General features: G+C 37.2%; 1 protein-coding gene across 3 annotated transcripts in view; it reads right to left on the bottom strand.

Moving 5' to 3' along the window:
* The window catches only part of STK3 (serine/threonine kinase 3), a 304634-nt gene that overhangs the window by 232318 nt on the left and 48087 nt on the right, over positions 1-24229 (bottom strand). For all 3 annotated transcript variants that reach the window (XM_063079486.1, XM_063079485.1, XM_063079487.1), the window contains exons 3-4: positions 19122-19250; positions 2649-2763 (exon numbers count right to left, since the gene is read on the bottom strand). In XM_063079486.1, coding sequence (XP_062935556.1) covers positions 2649-2763; positions 19122-19250 — 244 coding nt within the window. The remainder of the gene's footprint in view (positions 1-2648; positions 2764-19121; positions 19251-24229) is intronic.

Here is a 24229-nt window from a genome sequence, read left to right as displayed (position 1 = left end):
GAGAATTTTCCAAAACTGATGACAAACATCAAGCCGCAAAAACAAGGTACAATAAGAACACCATGTGGGATAAATACCAAGAAAATTACACCTAGGCACATCAAAATAAAGCTTCTAAAATCCAAATATAATATCATAAAAGTAACCAGAGAAAGAAAAATGACAGATTACCTTTAAAGAAACAACACTAAAATTTATCAGTAGAAGTAATGGAAGCTAGATGATTATGAAACAATATCTTCAAAATGCAAAAAGAAACTGCCAATCTAAAATTCTTCATCCATCAAATACATTGTTCAAAAATAAAGTGAAATAACGTTTTCATAAAGTTTTTCAAAAAAACTGAGATCTTGTCACTATAATACCCACACATAAGGAAACACTAAAGGATGTTCTGCAGGCAACTGGGGAAGGCAGAAAGGAATAAAGAGTAATAAAAAGCATAAATACATGGATAAATATAAACATTGACAATATAAAATAACAACAAAAACTTCTTGTGCTATTTAAAATGTATACAGAATTGAAAGAAACAACAAAGCCTATATATAACAAAAACAAAAGCCCATATAAGCCCTTAAAAAAAAAGTTGCCATAGTCTTAGGAGAAGATTGATTTGTTTTGTGACCATGTAAACAACTACTAGAGGGAGTTTGAAATCTGTTCAACAGATGAATGACATATCTATTTCACTGGTCACATTTTAGAAAGTCAGCCGATCAGTAACAGCCATGCCTATGAAACTCCAACGATCAAGATTATCACTCCAGTGAACGCTCCCATAAAATGATCAAATACTTACAATGTCCAGATATTTTTTTAAAAATGGGATGATATATATCTTTATATGTACTGCTAACCTTAACAATAATGGTAGTCTAAATTTTTAAAGAATAAATGAAGAAAAATGTCCTCATGTTAGGAAAAAAAAATATTCTTGAGATTTAACAGAAGCTGTCTTCAAGGAAACACCCAAGACAATATCCCTACAGTTCCTAATCAATCTCTTGTGCAGCTCTGGGTTCTTTTTCATATATGTAAATTAGACTCTTCCCATGCCACCCCTGAACCAAGGATAACTGTCCTGTTAGAATAACTATTAGACTATTCCAAATGTATGACTTCCTAACGTGCTCAGAGAACCCTGTCTTCTTAAAAAGAATATGAAGGGATAACATCTTTCCTTTGATAACTCATAAAGGAGATCCCATCCATACCTATCTTTAGGAACCATAACATACCTTCACAGTTTGCAATTTTGGAAACAAGAAATAAACTACATGGATCAAATACTATCTACTCAAAATGGTAACATTAACACTTAAAACCAAAAAGACAGATTTTTTTGAATTTTCCATTTCACACACTTCATATTCCTACTTGATAATTTTAAATACCAAATGCACTGACTTTAGCCCTAAACTTATTTTAAAACACTTCTCTAACTGGAGTATAATTATTTTCAATTAAAGCATTGTTCTGCCACTTAAGACTCATCTGATTTACATAAATGCTAATTAAGCACCATAGAACTTCTAAAATATATAATTAGAACATCATAGATCACTTAATCCATTATGTCAAAAGAGGGATTTTACCTTAAAAAAAAAAAAATCCTATTTACTGTTTTTTTCTCTAACAGGAAAAAAAACTAGTACAATAAACTTACAACAATGTACTTCCCTCATCAAACCTTAAAATGATTTTGGTTAGTCACAAATTGACTCAAGTAGTTAAGCACGTTTTCTGAATGCATTTTTCTAAAACATGTCTGACAACATGTAATAGTGTCATGTTGTTCCTGGGTATTTTACAGAATTACAAATTAGTTCATTGATTATTTTCAGTCACTCACAGATAAAAGGTCACTCTGGTGCATAAAACTGTTCAAATAAACTAGATGCAAAGCTAGCCTAAAGTAAACAATTTTGTAAATAGCTCTTCTACTTAGGGTTAAAGCATAACCATAAAAGTTTTTATTAAATAACACATTCCATTAAGCTAAATTCACAAAAATAAAATACTACACACACACGCGCATGCACGCACATGCTACTTCAAAAAGTTCGTGGAAAAATACGATTACAAGATAATATGAATCTTTCCATGAACTTTTTGAAGATCGTGTGTGTGTGTGTGTGTGTGTGTGTAAAATCTGGGTTTATCATTTTCACACATCCTGACAATACTGGAGAAAATAAATACAAAAATTTTCAATTATTTTTAAAAATTCAGAAACATATAACTTCTTAACTGTTTACCAGCCATAAATTATAATCCAGAAAATTTAAGATCAGAAAATATCATATCATGAACTTGAAACAAAGTTCTAGCCATAAGTTATTGAACTCACATTAATAAACAACACACACACTGATACCAAATGGAGAGGAATAGTGTGATAGTTTCTCAGTAACTTACTGAAAAAAATTATCTTAATGAATAAATTAAACAATCATGTGATTCCTAAATTTGCTATAGAAAAATATGTGGCTGTTTCTCACATCTCCAACTAGATACCTTTACACTGTTTAAAACCTTTTCTGTTTTCACATTAATATTTTCTTTGTAATAAAATACCCCATAGTCAGATTCTAAAATATGAATCTTTAGAAATAAGATTAGCAAAGCAATTTTAAAATACTTACTGTCTTGTTTCGTAATCTAATTATATCTGAGACAGAGCCAGCTCCACAGTACTCCATAACAATCCAGAGGTCTGTGTTCTTAAAGTAACTGCCATAGTACTTCACAACATATGGGCTAAAGAAAAATACACAGACAATTAAATTTAGTTAATTCACAAAGAAAATTTTTTTTCAATCCTAATACAAAGTATTTTCAACACTTCATAATGTTCCAATAAGTAAACTTAATGAGTAAACGTCCATCTGGAGTTCACCAACTGTGGATAATTAGGCTTTAATTCATGGATTAAATTTAACAGGATTACAAACCAGAGGAGGCCCAAATATTTTGAGTGATTCTGAAGAAAATAAGCCTTCATTCTGTCAAAGGACTTAATATTTAACATAAGGAACAAATGAAAATATTTTCCTTTAACTAAAGCATTTTAAATGTAAATCTTCTAAAGGATTTTGCATTCAGTCAAATATTAACACTCAACTTTAAAACACTATTTCAATGAGGCCAAAAAAGTTTCTTCTTTTTTATTTTCTTTCATTTTGGCCTTTGAAAATTCTGGAGAAAACTAATTACAACTTTTTTTGCTTAAATTCAGGTAATTAAAATTATTAACCATTTAAAGTATTTCTAAACTGAGGTTTATGTCTTCCAGAGCAGAATAAATTACGTTTATAGCCAGGTAGTTTTCAGGAAGACTTAGAAAGAGACAACATGACCACCACCGCTAATAATTAATAAATATTAATATGCTACTTATGCTGAAGTATAAAACATCTTACCCAACTCAAAGAGGGAGAGTATCCACATTCACAGAATCTTTTAAAGATAAAAAATACAAGGTACTATAAACTAGGTAGTACACAACTTAAATGCTACAAGAGCTCAAAGGAGGAAGTGACCTCGGTGGAGCTATCAAAAAGAATTTTGTGGAAATGGTGGGATTTGGATGGGGTTATGAAAACAGAGTAAAAACTCCGAAATGTGTGTAAAGGAGATAAGACTATTCTAGAAAAGGGAAAGGCCATGAGCAAAGGCACAGAAATAGAAAGGGAAAGGCTGTCCTGTCGGGTCAGCTGGTTAGAGTACAGTGCTGCTAACACCAACGTCCAGGGTTGAATCCCTGTACCAACCAGCCACCAAAAAAAAAAAAAAAGAAAGAAAGAAAGAAAGGGAAATACCAAGGATGGCATGTTTAGGGGACATGCCAGTTCAACAGATACTTCTATCTAGTCATAGCTGCTATCAAAAACAGTAGCTACTTTGATAGGCATCAATAAGACAAGAATTGATGTAGATAAAAGAGACATATGAATCAAATAAGCAAAAAAATGCCAATAAAAATTAAAAGTGTGATAAAAGAATACACAGAAGAAACACCAAAAGAGGAAGTCAGGAGAAGACTGTCAAGGAAGACTTCTCAGTAGAGCCTATACAATTTTAGCCAAGTCTTGAAGTCGAAAGTAGAGCAGGTTGGCTGGAGCTTGGGCCTGAACTAAAACAGGAAGCTACAGGGCTAGAATTCTATCCTACTGTTCCTCATTACCTCTAGCACAGACTTGCTTCTCAACTGGTCTCCTTGTCATGGTTTTCTTCCCCATTCTAATCTATGTTCCATATAGTTGACAACGTTACTTTCCTTTAAAATAAAAGTAAAATAAGTTGATTATATTGCTGTCCTGATTTTAAAAACTCCAATGGCTCACCACTACCCAAAGGAAAATGTCTTAACTGCTTCATATCACATACAAAACCTTTCTACGTCTACCTTTTTACCCATATCTCTCATTACTCTCCATCTGTGTGTCCAGATATTTTAGCTAAGATGCAAAGGTTAACTAGAAGTCTGCCAGATAAAGAGCACCCAGCACCAAGAACTGCCTGTACAAACACTCTGAGGAGAGAAAGAAAAACCATGTGGAAGGAACTAAAAGATCAATGCGCCTTGAATAAAGTGAGTGAAGGATAAGTAGAACATAATGAAGTTACAGGTGTAGGCAGAACCCTCATCATAAAGAGCCTCAAAACCAAGGTAAGAGAATAGGCTTTATTTGAAATACAAGAGAAAATCAAAGAATTTTAAGCAGAGGAATGATCTACTTTACACTTTTAAGGTTTCTCTCACCACAGAATAAATGCTAGATTGTAGGGAAGCAAACATGGACACAGGGAGAACAGTTAAAAAGTTATGTTAGTCTATGCATGCAGGAGACTGTATTAAGCATATCTTTCTTTTTTTTTTTCTGTATTTCTGATGCTTTAGTACCTGAGACCTTGCTGAAACTGGAGGAACTGCCCCTCCCAGGGTCAGCTAATTCCTGGAGATAGCAAACTAACTGGCCTGTGAGCATGCCTTTCACATGCAAACCAACCAATCTAGAGCCCATATCCCAACCATCTCCAGAGTTACACTCCAGTATCACAACTCCTCTGCTGTAATCACACTAGGCAAAGCCCTTAAAACTCAGAGCCCACTGAAATTATTATTCAAACTACCCAATCCTAAACCTGTTTTATCTGTTTCACCTGTTCTTTCCCACGGAAACCACAATAAAGCTCTTGTCCATGTCTTCCCCTTGCTCCCTCTGCCTCCTTACTGTGGTGCTTCCCCGTGTACGCACCCCATGACATCACAAGCCCCCTTCTCTTGGTATGTGTGAGTATAATATATCTTTTCCATGGCTATTATCTCTTGATCTGTTGGTCTCACCATACCTGATTAATAATTAAATATACACTTTAAAACAGAGATGTTGGTGGCTTGGATTAGGGTAAATGCAGTAGAAATAGAAGAGAATAAATTCAAGAGATGTTTTCAAGCTACACTCAACACAACCTGGTAATTATATAGACGGGGAGACTGGGAAACAGTAAGCAAGGTTTTTATCCACTGTGCCTCCTTTCAATTGCATATTGAATATACATTTACGACTGGCAAACTGAAGATTAAATTTTAAAGCTATCATTTTTTTTAAAACTACAAAGTAACACAGATACCAGTAGGCTCAGAGAGTTCAAGCCTTGGGACTTCTAACTCAATCTGTTTCCACTGACACAGATATCATGCATTCAAATTCATTCACATTCATTCATACATCTTTTTTTAAATAATTCAATCAAAAAACATTCACTGGACATTCCCTGGTGGCAGTACTAGGGAGAAAAACAGTAAATTCTTCTTTGTTAAACTAGTAACAAAGAAGAAAGAAAGGGCAGTCCAGGCAACAGAGAATCCCTGAAGAAATTTATGCAAGGAAGTAATACAAACAAACTAGCATTTAAAGAACATTATCCCGTGCAGGATTGTCAGCGGCCAAAGGTGACACTACTCATGCTAACCATCAAGTTAACTAATTGTACAATTATCTAAGTGTTCCAACATCTGTTTTTTAACCACTACATTGATTATTAAATGCTGGGAATGAGAAGAAAGTTTCATTCAAAACAGTAGCTCAGGGTTATAGATATATAATTTTAATCAACACACAATTAATTCAGCCATAATGCCTAAGAATCTTGACTACGCCACTGCATGGACTTGCAGGATGTATCAGAACCCAGCAATTCTGTATAGATTTCTCACTGTTAAACAGAGGTAAGCAGTTATGACTTTGAAAATTCCATTGGATGGAGGAACAATAAAGACACAAGTGAAATTACAGACCACGCCAGGAAGCAGAAGAGAAACAGATGCCTTGATGAGTAGGGTGGCAATCATGAGCCATGTTCTATGTCTTTGTCCTAGGCATCTCCCTTCCATTTCATTCTCCTGTCTTATTAATTAATTCCCTTCCCCTATTTAACCTTCAACCCAATGAAATGACATACCATCTTCCTCTGTTTTTTTTTTTTTTTGGCTTCCTCTCATCTCATGCCTAATGATCACATCCTTTCCATTCCTCCGTCTCCACTTCACAGCTCACACTCTTTACCCCAGCAGTCTTCCACTAGTATTACAACACAAAATAGAAATACACAAAAAGAGAAGCAAAAAAAAAACAGAGGAAAAAAATGGAAAAACCACTACAAACTCTTCTATTTGTACCTTACATAAATACTATTCATGGTACAAGTCACATGAACTGAATCATTACGTTTAAGCTTCTTACAGAAATTCAAATATTCTATTCACAATAGCCAACATGTAACAACCTAAACGTCCTTCAATGGATGAATGGATAAGAAAAATATGGTGTACATATATACAATGAAATACTATTCAGACATAAAAAAGAAGAAAATCCTGCCATTTGCAGGATTTAAAAAATATTAAAATGTTTAAAAAATATTAAAATTAATAGGTGACTTTAAAAATATTAACTTGAAATTCATCTTACTTGAAGAAAATCATGTATTGCTGAAGGCATATTTTTAAAAGTCCTCTTATTATGACCATGTGATAATTAAAACATTAAAGAAATGGCTTTTTATTATATAATTTCCATCAACATCCTACCACAATCTTTACAGGGGTAATATAAATAATGCTTTTAAAAAGGCAATATGAATATTCTCCTATGAGAAATGAATTCTTTACAATATAAATCTCAGTCACAGCTATTTATTTCTTACCCACCCAAAACTGAATAAACATACACATGAGCTGATACAAATTGCCAAAACCCATCACTAACCCTCCAAGATGGTGGTTTTCAAACTTCTTTCTTTTTTTGCCTCAGAAACAGTGTTCAAATGGAATCTTACCCAGAAACATGAGCAAAGAGAAAAGATAAGAGAGGAACTTCTCTAGTACATGACATGGAATGCTCAGTGACACTCCGAGCAGGCCAGCAGGAAATGCTCTATTCTCCTACGTGGCTTGTCTGTCCACTTTGCCCAGCAAATCTAACTCATCCTTCAGGACTCAGCTTAGGTATAACTCCCTGGGGAAACTTTCCCTGAATCCTCAATTGTGAGGTATGAGATATGTCTTCCAACCCACATAGTTCCCCCATATTACCCCATCACAGCTCTTATCACAATATATTGAAACAGCCTGCCTATTCATCTGTCTCTTCCATCTGACTGAAAGTCCCTCTAAAGCTTTAGACTCATTTATTGTTACATCTCTTGTGAGCAGCACATGATAGCTACACTCAGGAGTAGGTATTCAATATATATTAGTTGAATGAGTAAATAAGTGAATAACTGTGTGCTCTGATTCATAACAACACATTTGTCTTCACTCAGATATGGTAAGCTCTTTCTCTAGAGTATAAGTGCCAGGAAGGAAGGAGCTGTGCAAATTGTGGTACCCTTGTACCCACATTACCTGGCACATATGAGGGTACTTCAAAAACGTCACAGAAGGATTCATATTATCTCTTAATTCTATTTTTCCATGAAAATATTTTGTAGTATTCACCAGTACCGCTGACCAGCTCTTGCCTCCACCCCTGGAATGCCTTGAGAATGCTTCACTTCGAACTGCTGGAATCTTTTTATAGATATTGCTTTCTTCAACACTGGCTCTAGAGTCAGTAAATGTGTTCTTACAGCATCGCAGTCATTAACTGCTGTGTGGTCTTGTGCAATTCATGTAAAATCTATAGGTCTAATTTTCCATATCTGGAAAATAGTTTTTAAATATGCTTTAGCACCAGAAGCCTTTTCCCCAAATAAAATTTTAGAATGAGCCCTAATATATAAAAAAGATACAGCAATAACAGTCTGCTCAATTCTTCACTATTTGGAGAAAATATCCCTAAAACTATCTACTTAGAGCATAATACAATTTGAAAAACACTAAACTAGCTGACCTACAAATGTCTAGTCTAGCATTGACATCCTATGATTTATCCATTCAAAAAATATTTATTTAAAATCTACTCTGTACCAGGCACTGTACAAGGCATTGAAGATTCAGCAATAAACAAAGTAGATGGGCTCCTTCAAATAATTATACCAAAAGGCAGTATTCACCACATGTTTTAATATTCACTAAAATGAACAAAAAAACATCAAAACCCTCCCTCTGGTCTCTACATTTATAGGGTTTAGAAAGCAAGGCAATTTGCCAAATACCCAAACAGCCGAATATATTAAGAAAATATTTAGGGCCGGCCCCATGGCTCACTTGGGAGAGTGCGGTGCTGTTGGCACTGAGGCCGTGGATTCAGATCCTATATAGGAATGGCCACTGTGCTCACTGGCTGAGCGTGGGGCGGACCACACCAAGCTGAGGGCTGTGATCCCCTTCCGGTAGAAAAAAGAAAATATTTAAACTTCAGAAATGCATATCTCATTTTCTCTAACCAAAATTTCAGTATCTCATGTGGAAATTTTTTCAATCTGTACTATTTTCTTCCAAATCATTTTTACACCAATTTCTCAATATCACATCTACATTAATACCAGTAATTAGTAGTTAAAACAAAATCCTTTCTCCTCTCATTTCCTAGCTTATAATTTACTTGCTCTTTTAGCATTTTTAGAAACTTCAATGAACTAATTTTTTTAACCCACAAAATGTTTTTTTTTTTTTTATGAACTTTTTCTTTTTTTTTTTTATTAACTTTTACTTTGTCGATATACATTGCGGTTGATTATTGTTGCCCCTTACCAAAACCTCCCTCCTTCCTCCCTCTCCTCCCTCCCCCACAACAATGTCCTTTCTGTTTGCTTGTCGTATCAACTTCAAGTAACTGTGGTTGTTATATCTTCTTCCCCCCCCCCCAGTTTTTTTTTTTTTGTGTGTGTGTGTGTGTGTGTGTGTCTGTGTGTGAATTTATATATTAATTTTTAGCTCCCACCAATAAGTGAGAACACGTGGTATTTCTCTTTCTGTGCCTGACTTGTTTCACTTAATATAATTCTCTCAAGGTCCATCCATGTTGTTGCAAATGGCAGTATTTCATTCGTTTTTATAGCTGAGTAGTATTCCATTGTGTAGATGTACCACATTTTCCGTATCCACTCATCTGATGATGGACATTTGGGCTGGTTCCAACTCTTGCCTATTGTAAAGAGTGCTGCGATGAACATTGGGGAACAGGTATACCTTCGACTTGATGATTTCCATTCCTCTGGGTATATTCCCAACATTGGGATAGCTGGGTCGTATGGTAGATCTATCTGCAATTGTTTGAGGAACCTCCATACCATTTTCCATAGAGGCTGCACCATTTTGCAGTCCCACCAACAATGTATGAGAGTTCCTTTTTCTCCGCAACCTTGCCAGCATTTATCGTTCAGAGTCTTTTGGATTTTAGCCATCCTAACTGGGGTTAGATGGTATCTCAATGTGGTTTTGATTTGCATTTCCCAGATGCTAAGTGATGTTGAGCATTTTTTCATATGTCTGTTGGCCATTTGTATATCTTCCTTAGAGAAATGCCTACTTAGCTCTTTTGCCCATTTTTTAAATGGGTTGCTTGTTTTCTTCTTGTAAAGTTGTTTGAGTTCCTTATATATTCTGTATATTAATCCTTTGTCAGATGTATATTTTGCAAATATTTTCTCCCACTCTGTTGGTTGTCTTTTAACTCCGTTAATTGTTTCTTTTGCTGTGCAGAAGCTTTTTAGTTTGATATAATCCCATTTGTTTATTTTTCCTTGGGTTGCCCGTGCTTTTGGGGTCGTATTCATGAAGTCTGTGCCCAGTCCTATTTCCTGAAGTGTTTCTCCTATATTTTCTTTAAGAAGTTTTATTGTTTCAGGGTGTATATTTAAATCCTTAATCCATTTTGAGTTGATTTTAGTATACGGTAAGAGGTATGGATCTAGTTTCATTCTCCTGCATATGGATATCCAGTTATCCCAGCACCATTTGCTGAAGAGGCAGTCCCTTCCCCAGTGAATAGGCTTGGTGCCTTTGTCAAAGATTAGATGGAAGTAAGTGTGTGGGTTGATTTCTGGATTCTCTATTCTATTCCATTGGTCAGTGTGTCTGTTTTTATGCCAGTACCATACTGTTTTGGTTATTATAGTTTTGTAGTATAGCTTAAAGTCAGGTAGTGTTCTGCCTCCAGCTTTATTTTTTTTGCTCAGCATTGCTTTGGCTATGCGTGGTCTTTTATTGTTCCATATAAATGTCTGGATAGTTTTTTCCATTTCTGAGAAAAATGTCTTTGGAATTTTGATGGGGATTGCATTGAATTTGTATATCACTTTGGGTAGTATGGACATTTTCACTATGTTGATTCTTCCAATCCAAGAGCATGGGATATCTTTCCATCTTCTTGTATCCTCTCTAATTTCTCTCAGCAGTGGTTTGTAGTTCTTATTATAGAGATTTTTCACCTCCTTGGTTAACTCAATTCCTAAGTATTTTATTTTTTTGGTGGCTATTGTAAATGGGCAGGCTTTCTTGATTTCTCTTTCTGCATGTTCACTATTGGAGAAAAGAAATGCTACTGATTTTTGTGTGTTGATTTTGTATCCTGCTACTGTGCTGAAATCATTTATCAATTCCAACAGATTTTTGGAGAGGTTTTAGGCTGTTCGATATATAGGATCATGTCATCTGCAAACAGGGACAGTTTGACTTCATCTTTTCTAATCTGGATGCCCTTTATTTCCTTCTCTTCTCTGATTGCTCTGGCTAGTACTTCCAACACTATGTTGAATAGGAGTGGTGAGAGTGGGCATCCTTGTGTAGATCCTGTTCTTAAGAGAAAAGCTTTAAGCTTTTCCCCATTCAGGATGATATTGGCAGTGGGTTTGGCATATATGGCTTTAATTATGTTGAGATACTTTCCGTCTATACCTAACTTATAGAGGGTCTTTGTCATGAATGAGTGCTGAATTTTATCAAATGCTTTTTCAGCATCTATAGAGATGATCATATGGTCCTTGTGTTTATTAATATGGTGTATCACATTTATTGATTTGCGTATGTTGAACCAACCTTGCATCCCTGGGATGAATCCCACTTGATCATGGTGAATAATTTTACGTATGTGTTGCTGTGTTCTGTTTGCTAGTATTTTAGGGAGGATTTTTGCATCTATATTCATCAAGGATATCGGCCTGTAGTTTTCTTTTTTGGTTATCCCTTTACCTGGTTTTGGTATCAGGATGATGTTTGCTTCATAGAATGAGTTTGGGAGATTTGCGTCTGTTTCAATCTTTTGGAATAGTTTCTAAAGAATCGGTGTCAATTCCTCTTGGAATATTTGGTAAAATTCTGCTGTGAATCCATCTAGTCCTGGACTTTTCTTTGTAGGGATCCTTCTGATAACAGCTTCAATCTCCTTTATTGTTATTGGTCTGTTCAAATTTTCTACGTCTTCGTGGTTCAGTTTTAGGAGTTTGTGTGTGTCCAGAACTTTATCCATTTCCTCCAGATTTTCAAATTTGTTGGCGTATAGTTGTTTATAGTAGTCTCGAATGATTCCTTGTATTTCAGATGAATCAGTTGTAATATCGCCTTTTGCATTTCTAATTTTTGTTATTTGAATCTTCTCTCTTCTTTTTCTTGTTAGCCATGCTAATGGTTTGTCAATTTTATTTATCTTTTCAAAAAACCAACTTTTTGATTCATTGATCTTTTGTATTGTTTTTTGGGTTTCAATTTCATTAAGTTCTGCTCTGATCTTAATGATTTCTTTCCGTCTGCTAACTTTAGGTTTGGATTGTTCTTGTTTTTCTACTTCTTTAGGGTGAAGTGTTAGGTTGTTCAATTGCCATCTTTCCATTCTTCTGAGGTGAACATTTAATGCAATAAATTTCCCCCTTAATACTGCTTTTGCAGTATCCCACAGGTTTTCGTATGATGTATCATTATTTTCATTAGTTTCCATAAATTTTTTGATTTCCTGCTTGATTTCTTCTTGGACCCATATGTCATTAAGTAGAATGCTGTTTAATTTCCATGTGTTTGTATAGTTTCCAGAGTTTCATTTGTTATTAATTTCTATGTTTTAAACCATTGTGGTCTGAGAAAATACATGGGATAATTCCAATTTTTTGAATTTATTGAGACTTGATTTGTGACCTAATATGTGATCTATCCTGGAGAATGATCCCTGTGCTGATGAGAAGAATGAATATTGTGAGGTTGTTGGATGGAATGTTCTGTAGATATCTGCCAATTCCAATTGGTCTAGAGTCTTGTTTAGATCTTGTGTTTCTCTACTGATTCTTTGCCTAGATGATCTGTCTAATATTGACAGTGGGGTGTTCAGGTCCCCTGCTGTTATGGTATTAGTGACTATTTCCTTCTTTACGTCTAATAGAGTTTGTTTTATAAATCTGGCTGCTCCAACATTGGGTGCGTACATATTTATGATTGTTATGTCTTCTTGATGGATCAGTCTTTTTATCATTAAGTAGTGTCCCTCATTGTCTCTTTTTATGGCTTTTAGTTTAAAGTCTATTTTGTCAGATATAAGAATAGCTACTCCAGCTCATTTTTCTTTTCTGTTTGCATGGTAAATCTTTTTCCATCCTTTCACTCTTAGTCTGTGTGAATCTTTATGGGTGAGGTGGGTCTCTTGTAGGCAGCATATAGTGGGGTCCTCCTTTTTGATCCAGTCAGCCAGTCTGTGTCTTTTGATTGGGGAATTTAAGCCTTTTACATTAAGAGTAGTTATTGAAAGGTGTTGATTTATTCCTCGCATTTTATTGGTTGTTTGGTTGTCTTAGGTGTCTTTTGTTCCTTGCTTTCTGATTTACTGTTTGGTTTCTGTGTTTGTTGGTTCCTTAGGTTGTAGATAGCGTTTTTGTTTGCTTGTTTTTTCTTCATGAATGCCATTTTTATTATACTAGTGGGTATTGATTATTCTTGGGTTTTTATGGCAGTGGTAGTTATTTTTCAGAAACCAAACGCAGTACTCCCTTGAGGATTTCTTGTAAGGGTGGTCGTGTGGTAGTGAACCCCCGCAGTTTTTGTTTGTCTGAGAAATATACTATTTGACCTTCATTTTGGAAGGATAGCCTTGCAGGGTAGAGTATTCTTGACTGGCAATCTTGGTCTTTTAGTATTTTGAATATATCATCCCATTCCTTTCTAGCTTTTAGGGTTTGTGATGAAAAGTCTGATGTTAGCCTGATTGAGGCTCCCTTATAGGTGATTTGACGCTTCTCTCTTGCAGCTTTTAAGATTCTCTCTTTGTCTCTGAGTTTTGCCAATTTGACTATGACATGTCTTGGAGAAGGCCTTTTTGGGTTGAATACGTTTGGAGATCGTTGAGCTTCCTGGATCTGAAGATCTGTGACTTTTCCTATACCTGGGAAGTTTTCTGCCACTATTTTTTTGAATATGTTTTCAATGGAATCTCCATTTTCCTCCCCTTCTGGAATACCCATGACTCGGATATTTGAGCGCTTAAGGTTGTCTGATATCTCTCTCAGATTTTCTTCAATGTCCTTGATTCTTTTTTCTTTCTTTTTGTCTGCTTGTGTTATTTCAAACAGCCCATCTTCAAGTTCAGAGGTTCTCTCTTCAACTTCGACAAGCCTGCTGGTTAAACTCTCCGTTGTGTTTTTTATTTCGCTGAATAACTTCTTCAGTTCAGCAAGTTCTGCTACATTTTTTTTCAGGACATTGATTTCCTTGTACATTTCCTCTTTCAGATCCTGTATACTTTTCCTCATTTCATCATGATGTCTAGCTGAGTTTTCTTGTATCTCATTCAGTTTCCTTAGAATTATCGCTCGAAATTCCTTGTCAGTCATTTCAAGGGCTTCTTGTTCTATAGGATCTAGAGTTTGAGATTTATTAACTTTTGGTGGTGTACTTTCTTGATTTTTTGTATTTCTGGTATCTTTTTTTTGATGTTTATTCATTGTGGCAGGGGGTTCCACAGTCCACCGGTTTGAGACTAATGACTAACTAGGATGTTGCTATGGTTGCCAATTTCGTATGGCTCCCTCCGTGACTGCTCAGTTGGCCTCTAGTGCCTTGTGTGTGTGGTTGCCTCGGGTCTTGGGCTTCTCCAGGGAGCTGCCTTTCTGGTCAGCTTGGACTCTGCTGGGCTGGTGGATCACGTACCACAGGGTGTGTGATCTCTGCTGAGCTTTCACTTCCTGTGCAGGACTTCTCCCTGTTCCGTGTGCTCTGGCCCAGGCTGTTGGATCGTGCAGTGGCGACCCCACAGGGTGTGTGGTTTCTGCCGCGTCTCCGCCTCCCTGGCCGCACGTCTGCCCACTATGTGCGCACTGTGCTGGGCTGGGGCGTGTCTTCTGCAACCCTCGTCTATCAGCTGGGCCTTCAAGACCCTGCTAGGCACAGCCTCGCCCAGGAAGTCTACCAGGTTTCTCCTAGGCACAGACGACCGGTCGCTCTGGGTGCCTTTATAGCACTGTGTAGATCTTTCTCGGGACTTGTTCACCTTTGTATCCCCCTGGTATAAACCGAGTCTAGCGCCCGCCTGCAGCCAGCTCTCCGGCAGGTTCAAGCGGACCTGGGAACTCTCCTACCACACTATTTCCAACCATAAATTGGTTAGGCTTTTTTCCGAACTGGTGGCCACAGAGATGGTAACTGCCTCCCAGTAACAGGAAGTTTACCGGGGGCCGGAGTCCAGGGTGTGGTGGAGTGACAGTCGGCCCGCCCGTACTTCCTTGCCCTCCCGACACTGGCCGGGGACGCCCCACGCCACCAACCTGCCAGAGAACCGCGGAGGGAGTGGGAGGGGAGGCCGGCCCGCAGGCTCCGGAAAGCCCCGCGCTGGGCCAAGCAAGTGGGAAGGCTCAGTGATGGCCGAGCCGGGCGTAGCTGCCAGCACCTGGGAAAATAGAGGCAGCTCCAGGGCGGTGAGTGGCCTGGTGATGCAGGTGGGAGCCGGGTGGGCGTCAGCCCCCCAAACAGGGCTGGTCCAGGGGTCACTCACAGGGTTGTGCCAGGTCGGGCGTTCACTCTCTGCCTCTGGTTTGCCGCCTTCCCCGTTCTCGGCTGCTGCCGCCTCGGGCTTTTCGGTCGCGGCGCGGCTCGGGCGCTCCCAGGAATCTTCTTTTATGCCGGCCTGAAACCTCGAATCATGAATAGGGCAGCTGGCCACCTTCAGCGCGGCTCTGGCCTCCAGGATCCTGTCTGCATCCACAGCAGCCCTGGCACCGCGTTCCCTGTTTAGAGACTCGCTTTTGCAGCTAAGAAACAGTTCTTTTCCTGCTCCATACTTCAAAGCTGTTGCCTGTAAATGAGGCAGCCTCTCCTGCCAAGGGCAAAGTGGCGGTCAGCCCGCACGACCAGCCACCAGCAGCGGTCCTCCCTTAAGAGACGGCAAGAGGAAGGTCCACAAGTTTCCCGGCTGCCTGAGGCCCAGTGGCCGCCTTTTCCACCTCAGCTACTACACGCCAACCGCCACAGCCCAACCAACAAAATGTTTTAATCCTTCACATTTTCATACTTACAGTATGAATTTGATGGTGAAAACTAAAAGGCAGGAACCATTTCTTATCTATATTCGTTCCACCATTTATTTCATTCAATAAATATTTGAAAAGTACCTACTATGTGCAAGTCATTCTACTGTCAAGTGGTACAAAAGTTCTAGACCTATTCACATTTTCTTCTCCTTGTATTCTTTACTTTTCTTTCCCCTCAAAAGTTTAAAGTGTGAAATGAGAATAAGGACCTGATTTCCCTAGGGTTCTCTCAATCTGTAACGCTCTTCCTTGTACTCCTCATCATATCATAACCATTCACTCATCAACCAAAATTTCAGTGGTGGACACTGCTAGGAAATAAAAATATAATTTCTTCTCTCAAGGAATGAAGAGAAGGATAAAGATAGTGAAAACATTTCAGAAGGAAAATTTACAAGACTTAGTGTCATCAGAACTATCAGAAAAAGGAATAAAGATGATTCTCAGTTTTGTTGCTGGAAGATTAAGTAGACAATGATGCCATTAACACAATAGGAATTTGAAACACCTGTCTGGAACAATTAAAAATTTGGTTTTAAATGTTAAATGTGAAATTCCATTTGGATATTCCAGTTGAGCTGCCCAGACAAGGATCAGAAGTACTCGTTAATATTCGAGTAACCACTATGTGGTAGCATCCAAGGACACTGAGTAAGGAATTTAAGAGTCAGGTGACAGAGAACGCAAGTAAACGTGTGCTTAAAAGAGAAACTCGGGTCCAAGAGATTGAAGGCACAAGTGCTGGCCAGAACATTTAGGACCTTGTAAGCCATCCTTATAAAACTGGATTTATCTAGGCAATGGGTTTTAAACAGGTAACGGCTTGATCAGATTTGCATTTTAGAAAGATCACTCTAGCTTCAGGAAAGAAAATGGGCTGGAGGAAGCAAAAATGAAAGAGAGAGTGAACAAAGAAGATGCTGTTGCAGAAATCTGAATAAGAGCTGACAGGTTCCAAGATGCATAAAGGTTAGGAGAAGAGATATATAATAGGTAATATTTGAGACCCTGTCTTTTCTTGACAATATTCAATTACAATCTCCGAACTACAGCACTAGTCCCTGAACTATTTTTAATAATAAAATAGTAACAGTATCAGGCAATTATTAAGCACACCTGAGAGGTCCAGCACTATGCTATACTCAATCTTTCCTTTTCAGTATCAAATTGTGGGAACTATATTCTCATCAAGTTACCAAATTAATAGCCAGGTCTGGGAAAACTCTGCAATTACTTAACTTTGATCTGGGGGCTGAGGAATTTATTATTTTTTCTATAACCACTTAAATTTCAAGTTACACAGCCTTTATGGAAAATATGTAACATAACCTAAATACATAGCATAACCTAAATAAAAGCAAAATTGAACAATCCAAGCAGCAAAGTTCCTCTAGAAACTTCATTAGCCAAAAGGCTTATTATAATACATAGATCTTACATACTGTTAAGAGACAAAGTATCCCACGGATCTCTTACTAATACAGCCCTGATTTGATTAGGAGTGACAACGTGTCCAGATTCCCCAAAGTCACCAGCTCTAAGTAACCATGTGATACAATTCTGACAAAATAAGACATAAGCTGAGGGCTTCTGGGAAAGCCCCTTCCTGCTTCTTCCTTTCTTTCTCCTGCCTGGAATGTAAGCATAAGGCTAGGGCTGGCGTAGCCCTATTGTAGCCATGACATAATACGCATGAAGACAAAAGCCATATGCAAAGAGAAGAAGCCTGAGACACAGATGTTACTTTGTTTCTGCTGCACCAGCCTTACCTTCAGACCTTTTGTTAAGAGAGAATAATAAATCACTCTTTGGTTAAGTAACTACAGGCTATAAACATAATCCTAATTTATACATTCTGCATCCCTTATAGAATAAAGACCAATGTGAAGGTTAATTCTAGGTGTAGACTTGATTAGATGAAGGAATGCTGAGAAACTTGGTAAAGCTATCTTTTTAGGTATGTCCATGAGGGTGTTTCCAGCAGAGATTAATACAAAAGCCTGAATGGACTGGGTGGGAAATACCCATCCTCGATGTGAGTGGGAACCATCCAACCCGCTGGGGTCCCAGAGAGAATAAAAGACAGAGAAAAAAGGTGAAGCTCTCTCTCTCCACTGGAGCTGGGATACACTCTTCCTGTCCGTGGACATGAGAGCTCGAGACTCTCCAGCTTTGGGTTCCAGGACTTAGACCAAGGACACCATCGGCTTCCTGGTTTTGAGGCCTTCAGCCTTGGACTGAGTCACGCTACTGGCGGTCTATTGTGGGACTTTTCTTCACAATCGCATAAGGTAACTCCCCTAATAAATTCCCCCTCATATATTTATAACACATCCTATTAATTCTGTCTCTGTGGAGAACCCTAATACAACCAGGCTACTTAACACTGCATACAAGACCCTTCATCATCAGCTCCATTCATCTATCCAACCTCATTTTACACCAATCTGTCCCATACTTTCCACTCGAATAATTCTAAACCTTGTCAGAACAGCACATACCAGTAAGCTGTTTTTCACCTCTCTAACCTGTAATTTTCTTTACTCTCCCTCATCCCTGTATCTCCACCAAATTAACTCTTCCTCAGCATTCCAGACTTCCTGACACCACTGGCTGAGGAAGGTGCTTTGCTTCCTCCTTCTCACATCACCCCATGCGCCAGTAAGTATCGTGGCTGTGCTGTACGTTTACGTGTTTGTCTTCCCAACTAGACTACCAGCCCCTCAAGCAGAAAAACAGCATCTTTAGTTCTTTTGGAATTCCTAGATCCTGACACGGTTCCTGGCCAACTGGAGATGCTCAGTAAATATTTCCTGAATGAATTAGAAATACATAAAACATGACTTTTTAATTAGTAAAAACGATTATATAATACAGACTGTTAAATGACCCCCTTAACATCAAAAAATCGTTTTCACCCATAAATTTGTCCTAAAAATAGAAAAATTGCTTAAGTATTTTCTTCACCACGTGTTCCTTTATGTCATAACATCGTTTCTGCTTTATAAGCAAAGAGTTGTAAGTCATAAGGAGAATCCTACAAAGCTGTCCTTACCTTCCTTGAAGGATTCGTCTCACTTCTAAACAGATGACCAAAGAATACATTTTATATCATTAACAAGACTCATGAAAACGAAGGTAAACAAAAAAATAAAATCTCTTCATACCTGTCACATTGCTGCATTATGGAAATTTCTTTGATTATTTCTTGAAGATCTGACTCAACAGGTACTTGTTTAATTGCAACAACTTGACCAGATTCCTTATGTATTGCTTTAAATACACTTCCATAAGACCTAAAAGAAATGAAGACATTATTCTTTTTTCCTATCAAACATTCTAACTATTAGATAAGAAGTCTACTATGAGTTTTTGTGTATAGCCTTTTCTAGTTTAAAACACTATTTAAATGGAAAAAAATCAAAGTAAATAAATAACAATAAGTAAAGTTAATGAATTTTATCTTTATTGCTTTGATTATAGACTTAAAATCATCAGTTTAATGCACGAGTATAATGAGTTGCTATTTTTCTTATGAATGAAAGAAAGAGACTTACGGTTTGTCAACTCAAACAAAGGCAGCATTAAGAAGATATAAATGGAAACTAAAAGAATGAAATGTAGATTAAAAATAGCCAAAGTCTAAAGTTGGAGAAAAGACTGATCTCAAGCAAAATATCAAGCAGATTCTCAAGCAGAATATCAAGGTCCCACCCCTGTTCAGAGTACTTAAGAACAGTTGAAACTCTCAGCTGGAGACCACATAACACCAAAGTTAGAGAAGCAGGGAATCTCCAGCCATCCGTTTCTCCCTGAGTTACAGATCCAAGGTCTCCTCAAATTCTCCTTTCACTATCTTCTTCCCCTCAAGAGAAAGACCACCCACTCACAGGTGGATAAAATGAGGGAAAGGACCTAGTGGTCACTTGTCCAAAAACTGTCTTTTCTACAACCTGAAACGTTGCCAATTAAATATTCTTGTGTTTTAAAAAGCAAAAACAATGAGGGAAGAAGCCAACTAGAAAACAAAGTTGAAAACTACTGCCATTTACTGAGTTCTTACTATAAGTTAGGTACTATGCTAGGTACTTTACATGCATTATTAAATTCAACCCTCTCAACTGCAAAATGGTGCAGCCTCTATGGAAAATGGTATGGAGGTTCCTCAAACAATTGCAGATAGTTCTACCATACGACCCAGCTATCCCACTGCTGGGAATATACCCAGAGGAATGGAAATCATCAAGTCGAAGGTATACCTGTTCCCCAATGTTCATCGCAGCACTCTTTACAATAGCCAAGAGGTGGAACCAGCCCAAATGCCCATCATCAGATGAGTGGATACGGAAAATGTGGTACATCTACACAATGGAATACTACTCAGCTATAAAAACGAATGAAATACTGCCATTTGCAACAACATGGATGGACCTTGAGAGAATTATATTAAGTGAAACAAGTCAGGCACAGAAAGAGAAATACCACATGTTCTCACTTATTGGTGGGAGCTAAAAATTAATATATAAATTCACACACACACACACACACACACACAAAAACGGGGGGGGAGAAGATATAAGAACCACAATTATTTGAAGTTGATACTACAAGCAAACAGAAAGGACATTGTTGGGGGGGAGGGGGGAGGGAGAAGGGAGGGAGGTTTTGGTGATGGGGAGCAATAATCAGCCACAATGTATATCGACAAAATAAAATTTTTAAAAAAATAATAATAATAAAAAAAAAATAAAATAAAAACAAAAAATAAAATAAATAAATAAATAAATAAATAAATAAATTCAACCCTCTCATTCATGAGGAAAAATACTATTGTTGTCATTAAGATGAGGAAACAGACACTCAGATACCAGTAACCAGCAAGTCCACAATTCAAACACATTCTGACTTAAAAGCTCATGCTCTTCTCACTATATTATTTCTACAGAAGAGAAAGAAGAGCAAGCCATTGGAAGACATGGAATGTTTCCTAATATTTGGAGTCTACGCAGAATCACTTTCAAATTTACAATCTTTGAAAATAAGTGAAAAAGTGACAAGTGTTAAAGCAACTACTTCAACAAAATGACTTTTATCCTATCCTCTGCTTCTCTGGGCTCTCTGAAGTAATTTAATTCAATCTGATACCCAAAGTCACCTGTGGGTGTGTGGGGGTGGGTTTGTGTGTACCTCCTTTTAAAAGCCACGAATATGTGTACACTTGTGTATAATCATATATGTATGTGTGTATACTCATATATACTCATATTTCTTTTTTTCTCCCCTCAGTTCAGTGCTAAATTATCTACTGTCAATTTTGCAACTCCATTACTCCTTTCTAAGGACTCCTCAGTACTGCAAAAGAGAAGCAGAGAACCCAATTTACCAGAATCCCCTTCCCTGAATGCAAAAAGTTAAGGAAGAATCATTATTCTCCAGAGATGTGCTCGTAAAAAATGCATTAGCAGCTATGAAATGCACAGTGGCTTCCTGCTGAGTTTGTGATAACCACCACACTGCTGCAGAGATAGTTGGTGGGAGCTTCTCAAAGATTCTTCAGGATTCTAGCAGATTCCCAGAGAGCTTCTGAGAAACACCCATTTCCGTTATTCAGGCTGAGATCTTCAGTGTTGCCTTCTCCAACCCTCAGCATCTTACATGACCTTTGCATCTCTGGCCCTTCCATAATTCATTCTAGCTCCTAATTTTATACTCAGCTCTTTGCACCCAGAGTATACAGACTAGCTTTTCTTTTCCTGACCCACTATCAATACAGTTTTTGATAGAGGAAGTGGTTTCAAGGAAAAGAACCTAAAAGATGGGAATTTTGAATTAGTTCTTTCTTAGATTTGAAGACAGTCATTACTTCAAGACAACAGACAAACAGAATATTGATAGTGTACAGCATTCAGTAGGAAAATGGTTACTTAAATTAAGACCCTTAGTTGACTGGAGTCTAGGTAAGAATTTAGAAAACCAAGTAGCTATATCAATAGAATGTACAGTGAAAACAGAGTAAAAGAACTACAGAGCGGCCTGCTGCCTCTGCCTGTACTGGCAAAGTTAAAGAACAAATATAAGATCAGGGCTTAAATACCCAGCTCAAGACTGGGAGAACCAGAATGCCCCAAAAGAATTTAATTCTTATAGACACAGGGTTGAGATTTCTGAAAATCAAACTCAAAGTATAATCTCACTGGAAGATGAATATGTAACAAATTGAATTCACATCACCACCAGGTCTGTAATGTTAAATTTAAGGCATTTAACAGTAAAGAGAAGTATCCAGAGAACTGGTATTAGAACATTTAGGTAGTTTCTCATTAATCTGAGTACCCTGAACCCAAAGCCTAAAAAGCCTTCCTTGCTAGCAAAAGCAACACTGCCCTCCTGCATGATAAAATTAGCCTCACAATGCCTGATGACTCTATAATAACCTCACCTGAGGCAGTCACTTTTCAGGACAATGTAGGTCATCCTCCAGACAACTCCACCACGGCCTCTCATTGTTTCCAGACCCATAATTACACTCAAATCCCCACAGATACCAGAGGGATGAGTATAAAATCTAACCCAGGAGTAGCTACTATTCACACAAAAAAAGTTGTCAGAGTCTGCCAATTTTTATCAGCAGAACCCTAAAGAATGTGTGGGAATGGATTTCAAGATTTCTAGGGAGAAAGGAATTTATTAATATGGTTATAAGATCAGAAATTACAGACTCAGTGTGTCTGTTCAAAGAGTTGGGTGTGTCCCTTACAGTTTGCTCAGCTAGTTAACTGAAACCTGAACTCAACAGCGACCTACTTTTAGTGAGATGCCAAGAGATCCTCAGTATACAGTACATTGAAGGAAGGAGATCAAGACTCAAGGAAATGGGTTACTGGAATGAATATATATTATATGTGACTTGCTCACCCACTCCCTAACTATGTTTACAGCAAGGGTCCAGGAGATACCAGAATCAATGAAAACTCTATAGCACAGGACAGAGATAACAGAGATGCCAATGCTGAAATGAGCTCCCTGAATTTAATAGATGACAGGATCTCAGGATAAGAGAAGAGAAGGTGGCAATGTCTATCCACCTGAGATACGGTGAGTAGTTACCATAACGGGTAACAAAGCAAGGCTGAATTATAGTTTTCATTTTTTGTACATCTAGGTTTTTTATTAAAGTTAAGTTGGCTTCATAAAAAAAACTACAATTATTTGTCCTTTAAACACTAGATAAAACTTAGCTGGTATCTTTGTCGGGGGAAGGGGGTCAGGTAAAATACATGCAACATAAAATTCACTATTTTAAACATTTTAAAGAGTACAATTCAGTGGCATTTTGTACATTCACAATTCTGTGTAACCATTACCTATATGTTGTTCCAAAACATGTAGAATCTCCTTTCTGTCTCTATGAATTTATCTATTCTGGATAATTCATGTGAATGGAATGATACAATATGTGACCTTTTGTATCTAGATTCTTTCACTTAGCATAATGTTTTTGAGGTCCAACCACATTAGAATATGTATTAGTACCTCAATACTTTTTATAGCTAAAATGCCATTGTACAGATATATTTTATTTACTCATTCATCCACTAATGGACATTTGGGTTGTTTCCACATTTTGGCTATTGTGAATACTGATGCTATAAGTGGTTACCTTTTTAATTAACAGATATTTAATCACCTTTCCATCTTCTCTGTGGTAACTGATCTATTTAAGTTATAACTTCTTTGACAGTCAATTCATATAATTTATGCTTTGTTAGGAAATCATCTACTTCTGGATTTTCACATTAGTTGTCACAGAGCAGCAAATCATACTCTACTAATTCATCAAATGGTTTCTCTTTCAGCGGTTATATCTTCTTTCTTATTCTAAATCTACAGTTTTGCCCTATTTTCTTTAGTCAACATCAGAGGTTTATTTAACTACTTTGTTGATCTATTCAAAAGCTATTATATATACATTCATCAGCTCTATATTTTTATATTCTATTTCATTAATTTCACCTTTTTCTTTTATTAATTCTCTCTTCCTAGTTTCTTTGGGTATATTCTATTATTTTTCTACATTCTTTAAAAAAGCACTAAGTTCCTTTATTTTTTGTCTTTCATCTTTACTAATGAAAAAATTTAAAACTAAAACTTTTCCCCCAATTAGTTTTACTGTATTCCATAGATACTGGTACAATGTGTTCTCCTTTTCACTGTTTTCTAGATAATTTATAGAATCCTCTTCAATTCATAAATTACCTTAGATTATGTTTCCTAG

This window comes from Cynocephalus volans, chromosome 15, assembly GCF_027409185.1.
Source record: "Cynocephalus volans isolate mCynVol1 chromosome 15, mCynVol1.pri, whole genome shotgun sequence".
Classification (NCBI taxonomy): Eukaryota; Metazoa; Chordata; class Mammalia; order Dermoptera; family Cynocephalidae; genus Cynocephalus; species Cynocephalus volans.
The sequence above is the reverse complement of the archived record's forward strand: the minus strand, read 5'-3'. Positions and strand labels throughout refer to the sequence as shown.